Source organism: Chiloscyllium punctatum, chromosome 9 (assembly GCF_047496795.1).
Source record: "Chiloscyllium punctatum isolate Juve2018m chromosome 9, sChiPun1.3, whole genome shotgun sequence".
NCBI classification, from domain to species: domain Eukaryota; kingdom Metazoa; phylum Chordata; class Chondrichthyes; order Orectolobiformes; family Hemiscylliidae; genus Chiloscyllium; species Chiloscyllium punctatum.
This window is the reverse complement of record NC_092747.1, coordinates 114386151-114400237: the sequence shown is the minus strand read 5'-3', so window position 1 is coordinate 114400237 and position 14087 is coordinate 114386151. Positions and strand designations below refer to the sequence as shown.

Genomic DNA, 14087 nt, shown 5'->3' with positions numbered 1-14087 from the left:
ACAAAGTAACTTCTCATCATTTATATAAATGGTTTGGATGTGAGCATAAGAGGTATTGTTAGTAAGTTTGCAGATGACACCAAAATTGTTGTTGTCCTGGACAGCGAAGGAGGTTACCTCCAGATTACAACTGGATCTTGATCAGGTTAACCAATGGGCTGAGCAGTGGCAGGTGGAGTTTAATTTCGATAAATGCGAGATGCTGCATTTTGGGAAAGCAAATCTTAGAAGGACTTATGCACTTAATGGTAAGGTCCTAGGGAATGTTGCTGAACAAAGGACCTTGGAGTGAAGGTTCATAATTCCTTGAAAGTAGAGTCGCAGGTAGATAGGATAGTGAAGAAGACACTTGGTATGCTTTCCTTTATTGGTCAGAGTATGGAGTACAGGAGTTGGGAGGTCATGTTGCAGCTGTGCAGGACATTGATTAGGCCATTTTTGGAATATTGTGTGCAGTTCTGGTCTCCCTCCTATTGGAAGAAGGTTGTGAAACGTGAAAGGGTCCAGAAAAGATCTACAAGGATGTTGCCAGGTTGGAGGACTTGAGTTTAGGGAGAGGCTGAACAGGCTGGGGCTCTTTTCCCTGGATGTTGGCAGCTGAGTGGTGACCTTTACAGAGGTTTGTAAAATCATGAGGGGCATGGATAGGATAAATAGACAAAGCCTTTTTCCCTGTGGTTGGGGAGTCCAGAACTGGAGGCTATTGGTCTACGGTGAGAAGGGAAAGATATAAAAGGGACCTGAGGAGCAGCTTTTTCATGCAGCGGATGGTATGTGTGTGGAATGAGCTGCCAGAGGAAGTTGTGGAGGTTGGTACAATTGCAGCATTTAAAAGGCATCTGGATGGCTATATGAATAGGAAGGGTTTGGAGGGATATGGGCCCAGGGGTGGCAAATGGGACTAGATTAGGTTATGGTATCTGGTTGGCATGTACAAGTTGGACCTAAAGGTCTGTTTCTGTGCTGTACTTCTCTATGACTCTATGACTCTAACAGTAGTTCAACAGCCTTGGAGTAACCATAAAGAGAAAACTATTAAGGTGGACCTTCAACAGCAAAGATCCTGAAACCTTCTGCCTATCTCCTGCTCTCGATGTCTGAAACAGAGGCAAGTGAAAAAATCAAATTGCAACATTGAGAAATGAAAGTTATGCTGATTCCTGAGTAAATGACAGTAGCTAATCGGTTGGGACTCTGGTTTCGCTCGTGCAAGTTGAGGATTCTTAAATGCTTCAAACTACAACAGCCTGTCCATTCCTATCTGTATGGATAGATCTACTATCACCCTCATTTATCCTTTAAGGTTGTTACTTGTGCATTAGATGTTGCATTGTGTAGCTTAAGGAAGAGTAATCCAGGAAGATGCTCTGGTATAGAGAATAAAATCAGAATGGCAGTCAACATAAAATGAAAGCCAAAAAGGTTACACAAACCTGTAAATAGTAAAAATGGATAGCGTGAAATTTGAAAAAAAGAGGTACTGGAAAGACTGACTGTTCTTCAGGTTAGACAAGTCAACTGCTCTGGTTGCTAAAGGAAAGCAAGAGTGGAGATGTGGAAAGACTTGCCTTAATTTTTCAATCTTCCCTTGATATGCCCGGCATACCAGAGTATGGTGGTTATGACCCCCTTACTCCAGAAAGGCTGCGAGGACAGTTTTAGCAACTATAGGCCAGTTAATCTAAAATCAATGGGAGGAAAGGTTTTCAAATCCATACTCAAAGGAGAAATAATTAATAGAAACTTGGAGAGTTTTGACTTAATTAAGGAGAGGCAGCATGGATTTGCAAAAGGCAGATCCTGGTTGAATAACCTAATTGAAGTTTTGATTAATAGAGAAAGTTGAAGGTTGATGTGAATATGGTGGCTCTTATCCATGTAGATTTTATGGACGGCATGGAAGATTGATTAACAAAATTGAGCCTCATGGAGTTGGAAGGTCAGTCTCAAATTGGATTTTAAAAGATTGGCCTAAGGGCATAAAAGCAAGTCATGGTGATTGCTTTTCCAGCTGGAGGTTGATAGCTTTACCAAGAGTCAGGATTATGGTTACTGCTTTTTTTTTGCTATTTATGTGACTTAGTGTAATATGAAGTAAGATTTCAAAGTTTGCAACCACACTTGGAGAAGTGGCTTACAGTGAGGATAACATGAATCACTTACACTGGGACATAAGTTGACAGAATGGACAGACAATTGACAGATGAATTTAGTACTGTAGAAGGTGTGAAGTGAGTAATTTTTTAAAAATTCTCTTACATACTTTGGACTCGCTGCATGGTTGCCACTGATCATGTAATGGCCATTGACAACAATATCTGGAAAGTTCTAATCAGTAACCCAAGAATTAAAGTTTACATCAACCTTCTATTATATGTCTTGCAACATGTATATGTTCCAGGCAACCTGACATAGAGGATTAGTGGACTAGATGTCTGCCTCCACCAGTTTGAAACAAAGACAACCATTAAAAGGCACTGTGCGTGAGATAAGGCCCCTAAAGGCCTTTGTAGTCATCTTCTAAAACACACAAGGTGCATTGAAACCACTTCATTTGTTGACTGTCTCAACCAGGATTGAAATGGCTGGCTTGTTTGAAGAGCTTTACACAAGTTTAACAAGTCCAGGATTTTGTCCAGAGAGGGGAACAGATTCCCAATCTGAGAGAATTCTAGTGTGGCAACGTCCCCTGGATTTACCTACATCTGATCTCCTGCAAAAAGGAATTCTATCACACCAGCCGGCTGCAAGAGACACTGACATACTAGTCTCTCATTCACGTGAATTAATGCCAATGTCATTGATCTTTTAGCAATTCATAAGCGTAACTTCTATCAATTTCTTTCTTGATTCCTTTTGTGTCCTGATTTTTGAGTGGATTAATAAAATCTACTTTTGTTTAACCTGTGATGCATACGGATAGAATGCTTTCCATGCTACATCTGTAAAAATTGATGAGAGTCCTTGTGAACATGCCAAATTTCCTTAGGCCTCTGAGGAAGTTGGGGCATTGGTGTGTTTTCTTGATAGTGGTGTCGACATGGATGGACCAGGGTTGATTGATTGTGATATTTGCTCCTATGAACTTTTAGCAAGCTGTGGGATCTTAGTGAGAGGCAATATATACTTGAGTGGAATAATTTTCAGAATTGTGCAGCAGCAGGCATGTGAATTAATGTTTTGAATGGAGCAAGAGACTGGTTAGCAAAACGTGCAAATCTTGAGCTTCATAGGTAGAAGTATTGACTGATTTGATTGCATCTATGTTGGATGAACACAATGTACCATTGGCTTTATTCTTTGCTATAAATGATTAGGTCACAGCCAGAAAACTGTACACAGTGCTGGTCACTGTAGTACAGTCAGGATGTGATTTCTCTGGAGAGGTTCAGAGGAGGTTCACCAGGATGTTACCTGAGATGGAGCCAAGCTATGAAGGGAGGCTGAATAACACTGGATTTTCTTTGGAGCAGGGAAAGTTGAAGGGGGCTTGATAGAGGTGTAGAAAATTGAGGGGCACGGACAGGAAGGATAGAAAATAGTTGTTCCCTACTTAAAGATTAATAACAAGGAACATAATTTTCAGATTTAGAGGGCATTTGAGGAAAATGTTTTTTCATCCAGAGGGTGATTAGCATTTGGAGCCTGGGAGGGTTGTTGAAGCAGGGAACTTAACATAGATGAACATTTGAAGTGTCATAACATTCAAGGATATGGACTGAGTGCTGAAAAAGTGGGACAGGTGCAGATTTAGTGTATTTTTGGTGTACATACTTGATGGACTGAATGACCACTTCGGTGCTGTGAGATTCAGTCAAATGACTTAACGACTCTACAATAAGAGAGAGTGTTTTTACTTCTGCTGGTTGGAATGTCTATGACTAGATACCATTGACTAAATAATAATAGTAGACTTTTTGAACGTTAGGGACAATGTACATGTCTTCAAAAAGCTTTCAGTTTTAGTTTCATTTTTTGGGCAGTTCCACAGAAGTCCCTGTCTGGAGGGGGATGTGCAAAGCTAAAGTCCTGAGAAATGGAGAAGATCATTAGATTTGTTAACATTGGATTACCTTAGAGTAAGGAATTAGTAGTAATTTGAGATAAGTGTTTTGATAAAATTCTGAAGGTGTTATTTGAAGCTGAGTATGCTAAAACTCTGATATGTTATAGCTCCAGGGAAAAAATATCATCTGATTGTCCATCCAAGAAGATGAAGTCATGATTAACTTAAACCTTTTGAGGTATTAGAAAAGATTTTTTTCTTTGGTGTTCAATATTACGCAAGGGATGTTTTTGAGACCTATGAAGGAATGTCATTGGAGTAATGGGATTCTATTTTTATCATATGTAATTGGATTAGTTTTTTCTATTTTCTCATTCCTTTTCATTTTAATACCTTTCTGTTTTATTGTTAAATTTAAAATCTGCAACTGTATGTGTATGTGTTTCCGTGAGACCTTGTTAAAACTAAACAAAATGAAAATCTCACAACTCCAGGTTATAGTCTAACAGGTTTATTTGGAAGCACTAGCTTTTGGAGCACTGCTCCTTCATCAGCTGGTTCACAACACCAGCGCTTCCAAATCAAAACAAAATATAATTTGTCAAACCAGATTTCAGTCTGGGATCTAACTTCTCCAGCAATAAAATAAGCTGGTTTCCTAACTTATATATCTGCAATGACTTTTAAATGGATTTTTAAAAATTTAGATTTCACAGGCAGTAAGAATGACAAATACAGTTTTATTGTTTTATTGAATTTTGGGACTGGATTGAAGTTGCAACTATTTCGGGTTTTGTTAGCTCATGTAATTCTAACTGATGAGTTAGTGACACGTCTCTACTTTATATTTATTGACATGCCTTTTTAAAATGCCTCTGGCTATACATGCTATTTAAGAATTAATGCATGAAATTAATGGTAACTACTTGTCACAGTGTTTTATTGTCTAATGAAAAATTGATCCATCTAAAAAAAGCAAATAGATTCAGAATCAAGTGTCAGATTGCTGTTTCCTTTTAGCTTGACATCTTAAGACGTAAGTGGTCTTATACAGTTATGAAATGTATTCTTTTACGTTTCTTACAGAATTGTCAGGGGTGCTCCAGCAGTGTCATATTCTGGCATCAGAAATGGTACACTTTGTGCATCAGATGCAGTATTACATCACATTTGAGGTATGTCCAATGAGGATTGCAAAGCACACATTTGTTACTGGACTAAATTTCTATTTAAAATACATTGCCAGTATTCTTAGTTGTCTTCAACAATTATGCTTGCACCACGTTGCAAGCAGATGTATAAAATGTTAAATTAATTATATGAAGTTTTGTAGTGGATTTTGACTATTCAGTAAAACAATCTTTTATTAATGGGTAATATAAGGCTATAACTATATATTATTAATTCCTCTCCTGTATACACTATAAGCATATCACCAAGACTATCAAGTCTTGTTGCCTCACAGGTGTTACTGATACCAACCACAGTCAGGGCCCATCCACCCCCCACCCCCACCCAACTAACTGTCCACTCCCCTCCACCCCTCAACCATTCTGCTCCCTCAGTGCAGTTAGCTACTGAGAATTGATATTCCCTGCATTAGAGAATGTGCCAGTACAGGAGCAGTCACTCAAAATTCTTGATACAGTCTGCTTGCACTCAGTCCTTCTTTGCTCTCATTGCATAGAAAATTTGCTAGTTAATATATCTTCTTGAGATCCCAAAACTGCCAACACAGCTCGCTAACATATTATTTCATATAGGTTCCTGAAACTGAAATCTTCCACAGCTCGCTGCTTCTGGAGTTGTCTTCAGAGCAACTCAAAAGCCATTTTTCACTGTACCTGACTGATTTGGAGACTACTATAACTTTTTTTTATTTCAAAAACATTTTATTCATAAAAAGATCTCTGTAGAATAATCAAGGGACAAACAAACATTGGAGTTTGACTCCATCCAGCAAGTAAACCAAAGGCATCTCTTGTATAAAACTACATTTACATGCATTGAAGAACCAGGGATCCCCATTTAACTTTGGCAGAAAAACTTCAGACAGTGGCCTTTCCCCATGGTGCCTTGGTGGCAGCTGACCCAAGCCTAAGCGCGTCACTCAGTGTGCTGTCTTCGACCTTCGAATGTGTCAGTCTACAACATTTGGGGTCAACTCTTTGCTCTGGAAGACCAGCAACTACTATAAACAATTCTTTTGATGCTACAGATCCTTTTTTCTGAAAGAAACATGCAATCTACCTAAGTACCTGGGTAGTTCTGTCTTTGTGACATGAGTCTCATTTTACTCAGCAACGACAGGTTTTCTTCCCCCAAAGCACTGAGTCTTATTAAAGTGCATATAAACAATCACTTTTCCAGATGCCCTCCTCCATTTGTAGAACTCAGAAATGAAACTCAAATTATGAGCCCACCACCCCAGCTCACAATACAGAAATAAAACTGACAGCTTTTAGAAGCCCAGGTATTCCAGGTAATAATACCTCATGAATCTTCATACTTTACAAAGCTGCCCATCTCATTGATATCAGCATGCATAGGAGCTGCACACAAACAGAGGCTGCAAACTGAAGATGAGCTGCATACTTAGAAGACTAGTGTGAGGGACAGTGTCTGTGTGAATGGACCCCCACTTCAGCTGGGTTAGTGTGCGGTGGGTGTGTGCATAATGCAGCCTCTAAACCATAATTATACCCTGCAAACACTGTAAAGTTCTTATTTTGTTGAGGTCAGAAGCTAGAGTGTATCATGTGTTGTACTAGTTCTTAAGATCAGGCTGTTTTCAGAAATCCTTTCTGTCTGCCCTTATCCCAAATCCTTTTGGTATTTCTCCTCTTCCAATCCTAACCAATCCAGTTGAAAATGATATTTTGGAGTTCTGTTTTAATAGACTCTTGTTAAATCTTCACTGTTTGAAACCTTCCGTAAGTAGCTAGTTAATTGGTTGTACTTGAAGGTTAGATGAAGTGATAGTGGCTTTATGTGGTGTGGAAGTATACTTATCAACTGGTTTAAAGCAGAAATAGACGCTGCTCTTACTGAAGAACCGATAGATTTCCAGGCTATTAGGTCATGCTGAGAGTGGACGTTTACCCTCAGAATATCATTTAATAGAGCCTAGAATATAAGAAGCTGCTTGTTATCATCTTTTTGTTGATTTCAAGAAGGCTTCCAGTAGCATTCATTGGCATTCACTCTGGTATGTCACAGGGCTGTATGGCACCCTGAAGTGGTAGTCTTATTAATATCTTTTTAATAGGTTTTTTCTGTCTGACTGCAGACTCTTACAGCGCAGAAACAGACCCTTCAGTCCAACCAGTTGAACATAATCCCAACTAAACTAATCCCACCTACCTACTCCTATCCCATATCCCTCCAAACCTTTCCTATTCATGTACTTATCCAAATGTCTTTTAAACATTTGTAACTGTACTCTCATCCACCACTTCCTCAGGAAGATCATTCCACATGTGAACCACCGTCTGTATTTTTTTTAAATTGCCTCATGTCTTTTTTTTAATCTCTCCTCTCACCTTTAAAAAGTTGCCCCCTCATCTTGAAATTCCCCATCCTAGTGAAAAGAGAACTACCATCAACTCTACCTATACTACTTCTTATCTTATAAATTTCTATCAGGTCATATCTAACCCCCCCCCCCCCCCCCCCACACTCCAGTGAAGTGTCCCAGCCTATCCAGCCTTTCTTTATAACTTAAACCTTACATACCCGGTAACATTCTGGTACATCTCTCCTGAGCCCTCTCCAACTTGATAATATCCTTACTATAACTGGGCAACCAGAACTGGATACAGTATTCCAGAAGAGGCCTCACCAATGTCCTGTACACCAGCTGCTGCATAAATACCAGCATGGATATGTTGGGGTCAGTGTTGTTACAGGAATGAGACAAAGTTGCATAATTTCCGCTTTCAATATCCTCTTAATTATAGACTTCATTATGAGGAAGATGATATTGGGTACAGCCTTTGGCATCTTGTAGCAGCAACACTAACCGACAGAGTTGGATTTCACATTCTTTCAGGTCTCATTGTATCTGTTTATTGTACAACAAATATAAAATTATCAGAACAGTAAGGAAAAGGACAGATGATACACAGCAATTAATACTGAAAGGTCTTGGAAAATCTACCCTGAATTTTGTGTCCATCTTTAATCACTATCACAAGGAATCAAGCAGTTCAGAAAAGTGCAGATCACAAAGGACTCTGAGGACTGTTGGCAGGCGCTCAAGTTATGAGGAAACCTGATCTCAGTTTTGCAAAGAGCTAATGTGTAGAGATGAAAAGATCAGACACTTTGGTAAATGTAACACTTGCACCTCCTTGGAGTGAAGCCACTGGAATGTAATTGCAGACTAATTGAGGCAAGGTATGTGTATTTGCAGGTGTTGGAATGTTCATGGGATGAACTCTGGAATAAAATGCAGCAGGCACAAGATCTTGATCACATCACTGCTGCACATGAAAGTTTCCTCAATACGATAATCTCTCGATGTCTGCTGGACAGTAATTCTGAAGTAAGTGGTTTGAGATTGGTCTTGTTGATTTATTGTAGCTATCTGAATCTGTACTAAGTGAAAGTTCAGGAGGATGACCTTGTTTTATGGAAATGAGATTTAAAGGTGAGTCCAATTTTTTTTTAATCATATTTGTTCATGGGATTTGAGCATAGCTGGCAAGATCAGGATTCATAATCATCTGTAATTACCCTTGAAGTGAGGCTGGCCTGTCACCTTGAACTGTTGCATTCCATGTGTGTAAGGGCATCTGCAATGCTTTGGGGAAGGAGTTCCAGGATTTTGACCCAGCAGCAGTAAAGAAATGGCAATTATAGTGCCAACTTCAAAAAGTATCATGCTTCGAGAAATTGCAGGCGTTGGTATTCCAGTATACCTGCTGCCCTTGAGCTGGTAGAGCTCAGAGAGCAATGTGGAAGATGCTGTCACATGAACTTGGGCAAGTTGCTGCAGCTTGACAACTGCAGAATTCTGGTAATATTTATCTGAATTTGTAATCCAGAGGCCTGGACTGATGCTTTGGAGATATAACAGCTGGAGCATTTGAATTCAATTAACTGATAACTCTGGAATAAAAGATTTGAATGGTTGTGAAAAAAATCCAGTTATCAGTTCTGCTTATAGAGTTTGACCACAGCAACGTGTCTAACTCCTAAATGCCCTCTACAATGTCCTAGCAATCCATTCAGTTGATCAAACTGGTAGAGAATCTCATTGAAATCTCAGGTGGCTAGATAAAAATGAAAAATTCAGTCCAGGCAGGTTTGCAGTGTAGTATGCGAACCTAAGAATACAAACTGAAACATTCAGTCATACTGTCCTGTATTTCACATCTGGAATGGTTGAATAGTTGAGTAAGTTGCAACTCAATACAAAGGTAGTTAAATAGCAGAGCACTGAATCAGACAAAAGGGACACAAAAACAATTTGATGCAGAGAGTGAGTGTGGGGGGATAAAGCTCAGCCACAGTATGGTCACCCAAAAAACACAGAAGCTGGCCTGCAAAACAGAGATCAAGCCTGCCAACATACAGAAACTTACCCAGAATGTGCCAGTCTTGGCCAAACAGGCTAACCTAGAAACCAGACATGGCTAACCTACTCCCAGACCAGAGAATACACTTCCTAAACCAGCTTTCACGATCAGCTCCCACCCAGATTAGCACTGCAGTCCCAACCCCCTAAGGGCAGGACATTTCCCATTGAAACCGATACCGCATATACAAAGAGGCAAACCAAGGGACCCCAGAAGACTTCGCTCGCAAGAGGAACACGATGGACACACCTGAACACTAGGAGAAGGAGCATGTACACATAAGCGTGTGGGTGGAAAATAGAATGAAAAATCCTCTAGAAGACGTTCTTTCCCACTCAATGAGATAGCTGGAATCTCCTGTGTCAGTTACAAATAAATTGCTACTGCCAGACGCTTGATTAACTTCCATTCAGTTTATTCTTGTTTTAACTTCACTATTTTCACCATTGTACTGTAACTGCTTTACAGTTATCAGCTTTGTGTTGTACCCCTATAAAGCATGCCTGCACCTTCTGTTCTGGGAAGTGCATTTTGACCATCTGTGCAGAGAATCAGTTCTGTGTCAGCCTGGTCAATTTCTCTTCCACAATATTGCTTTGTTTAATTAAACTGCTTGTAAATTTCAGAGTGAACTTCATTTGTGATCTTTGATCCATTGGGCTCAATTTCTCCAGCAGTGAGTGAAAGGTGTGTCAACAAGGTTGTAACTGGGAAAGTAAACTTAAACGAAATACATCACTGGCCACAGCAGTCTGTGACTGAAACTTATTTTCTTAAAGTTCACTTTATCCTGAATGGGAGTTAACTCATATCAAGATTTTCCTTGTAAAGTCCCATATGCTATGTTCATATTCAGAAACTAAATGGTTAGAACAAAGAAAATTTACACCCCAGGAATAGGTCCTTCGGCCCTCCAAGCCTGAGCCGATCCAAATCCACTGTCTAAGCTTATCACCCAATCCCTAAGGATCTGTATCCCTCTGCTCCTCACCTACTCATTAGTTAACGTTTAACAACTTTTTGTTGATTTTCCAAAGAATTTGCTTAGTTATTGATATAGGTGGAGGTGTTCAGTCTGAGAGTGAGTAGTCAGTGCAAGTAAGTGAGGAGGAAGGGAAAGCAGTAACCTTTAATGCGAAGGTTCATGCTTTAGAATTTAGTGTCTATGGAGAGTCTGCTAATCTGAATGGCAAGGAGTTTGAAATACTTTGTTTGTTAACTGAGAAAATTTCAACACTTTCTGAAATCTATGTCCATTCAAGGAACTGTTGACGCAACTTCGAGCTCTGTTCGATCGAATCCTGGAGTTTCAAAATGCTCAGGATTCCATGTACCGCTCAGCTCTGGAAGAATTGCATCTCCGGCTTCGTTATGCAGACATCAAGAAGCAACGGCAGGCAGAGGTATGGATGTGCACATTGTTGAAGGGCTTTTTGTGTCCCACAGAACCGAGGGGGCGGGAGGGGGGGTCTGTAAATATTTAGCTGTGTAGTGAAAGGCATTAATACACTCCTAATCGTGTGGGTAAGATATAATCCATAAATAGATTGAAATATTATACCTTTGATCTCAAAATATCCAAAAGTACTTGATAACCACTGAGAAATTTTAAATTTAGTGACTATTGTAATCTAGACAAACATGGCAGGTAATTTGGATACAACCAGATCCTATCAACAGCAGTGATTTTTTTTTTTAGCCAAATAATTGTATTAATAATGTTACGGCATAAATATTGATGTAACAGTGGGAAACTCTCCAGTTATTCTTCACGTTGTACTTTGGAGTCTACTTACAGCCACCTGACAAATCACGTGGCCTTGAATCCATTCTCATCTGAAAGATAGCAGGTTCAACATTAGAACAGTTCCTCAGTACTGTTCTAGGAGTGTTAGTCTGGATTTCGTAGTCAATTTTCTTGATTGGAACTCACTGCCTTCTGAATCGGAGACAAGTGTTCTACCAACTGGTCGTCAGATCCACCAGTGATACATGAAGGCTATTTCACTTATAAGAATATCAAGTGCCATTTCAAAATCTCCCCTAATTCTTGAACAATTTGAATCTGGTGCCAGACTTCTGTGGCAAGGTAGTAGACCCATCCAGTGGGCAGATAGTTGGGCGTCCCACTTTAAGCCACTTATGCAAGACCCAACCAGATTTTCTGTGCATTGGAAAGTTAATTACCTGATGTGAAGGCACCTGTCAATTTAAGGGTGAAGACCTCCCCTCCAAGAGCTACTGGTCAAGAATGCAGCCAATGTGCTCCTGCCCAACACAATCTCCCCTCACCTGCCGTCTGCCAGTCTTCTCCCTGAAGCTCTTTGAAGTCCTGTTTTAGGTGTCATAATATCTGCACAGGTTGTCAATCCAACTCTGAGAAGGTGAGGTGGCCAAGGAAAATACATTATTGCTTCAGGGCTTGGGGCCAAGGAACTGGAAATTGCTCCAAGGACTGCCATTACAGGATTAGAGGATGTTGAAGTTGTTTTGCCATGACACAAGTCAGATTAGTGATGTCAGTGGATTTTTTTTTCCCTCTTCATTTAGGGTAACTGGGGAACAACAACAGCTGAAGAAGAGGCAGAAAATAAAAGAATTCATGAATTTCAACAGTTAATTCCAAAAATGTGTTCCCAGATACGTGTGTGTTCCCATTTCTACCAGGTAAGTCATTCAAATCTGAATTGCAGAATATTTGGTTTCAGTGAATAAGCTGGTGGAGACTAATTAGAGAGGGAGGGAGGGTCTGAGGTTGTGGTGGGGGGGTGGTGCGACAAGTTTGCAAAGCACAAGGATAAGGCAACATTGTAGGGCAATGTTTTGATGATGATGCACAGTGTTGGGGGGGATCAGGAAAGAACAGCATACAACCATGAAAATAAAAGATGAGAGCAAAGACAGAACAATGGGTAGAAGGGCAAAATTAATGGCTCTTTAATTGAACGTACTATACAGTCAATCTAAAGTAAATTAATTATCAGAAAAAAAGAGAAAGCAAATTGAAGGGAACTAGCAATTAACATAAATCCAGACAGTAAAAGCTGCTTTAAATATTTCAGTGGAGGAGAGAGGCAACAGTTGGTGCAGGCTGGAGAAATTATACTGCTGTGCCAGGAATTGAACAAATACTTTGCTTCAGTTTTCACAGTAGAGGGTACAAATAGCATTCCAAAAATAGTAAATAATCAAGGGGATGAAGAGGAGGAAATAAACAAGTAACTATCGCTTGAGAGAAAGTAATGGAGTGAATATGGTCAAAAGTCCCCTTGCACCTAATGGTCCGAGGATTTTAAAGGAAGTAGCTGTAGCCATAGTTGAAGCAGTTCTAATAATCCAAGAATCAGAGCATTCAAAAATTGCCAATCAAACACCTATGTTCAATAAGGATGGGAGACAAAAATACAGGTAACTATAGGCCAGTTCGCTTAACCTCTGTCAATGGGGAAAATGTTGGTATCTATGATACAGGATACAATAACAGAGCATTTCGAAACCTGATTTAATCAAGCAAAGTCAGCATGGCTTCACCTGAAGGGGACATTTTATGCCTGACCAATTTTATAGCTGTTCCTTGAGAATGTAGCAAGCAGAGTAGATAAAGGGAGGTAATGTGTTTTATTTTCCAAAAGGCAATCAATAAGGTACTGAAAATGAAGTTTCTTAATAATATAAAATCCTATGGTGTTGGAGGTTGTGTATTAGCAGGAGTAGAAGATTGGTTACCTGATAGGAGGCAGGCAGTTGTGATGGTAAGCTGTAACTAATGGAGTGTTACAAGCATCAGTGTACTGACTACAATTACTTGCGATATATGTTTTAATGACTAAGAGAAGTGAATGTACCAACACCAAGTTTGCAGATGATTCAAAAATAGGTGTGGTGGCAAATAGTGAGGACAAAACAAAAGAATTTTATAAAAGAAAATTGGCAGGTTAAATGAGTGGGCAATAACTTGGAGTATAATATAGAAAAATGTGAGGCCATGCACTTTGGCAGGCAAAGTAGATGGGATGAATGTTATTTGACTAGGAAAATCCTGCAGAAAGCTGCAGCATGGGGATTTGGAAGTCTTTGCGCATGAATTGCAAATGGCAAGCACAAGTTCACTGGGTAATAGGCAAGACAAGTGGAATGTTGGCTTTTATTTCACAGGGAATGGAGTATAAAAAATAGAGAACTTTTTTACGGGATATGGAGGGATTTTTGAATAGGGAGAGATTGAACAAGTGGAACTTGTACTAATTTGGCATTTAGAGGAATGAGGGGAGATCTAATTGAAACAAATGAGATTATTATGGACCTTTGCTAGAGCAAACTTGGAGAGGTTGTTTCCACAGTGGAAGAGTGTAGAACCAGTGTGCATCTTCTGAGTAAGGAGTTATCTATTCAAGACATAGGTGAGGAAACTTTTCTGAGGCTGGTGAATCTGTGGCATTCTTTACGACAGAGAGCTATCTAGGCTGGGTTGTTAAGTATATTCAATGCTGTGATAGCCA

General features: G+C 39.7%; 1 protein-coding gene across 1 annotated transcript in view; it reads left to right on the top strand.

Moving 5' to 3' along the window:
* tubgcp3 (tubulin gamma complex component 3) overlaps positions 1-14087 on the top strand; it is a 56503-nt gene that overhangs the window by 40981 nt on the left and 1435 nt on the right. The window contains exons 18-21 of the mRNA XM_072578121.1: positions 5093-5181; positions 8421-8552; positions 10851-10991; positions 12139-12255. Coding sequence (XP_072434222.1) covers positions 5093-5181; positions 8421-8552; positions 10851-10991; positions 12139-12255 — 479 coding nt within the window. The remainder of the gene's footprint in view (positions 1-5092; positions 5182-8420; positions 8553-10850; positions 10992-12138; positions 12256-14087) is intronic.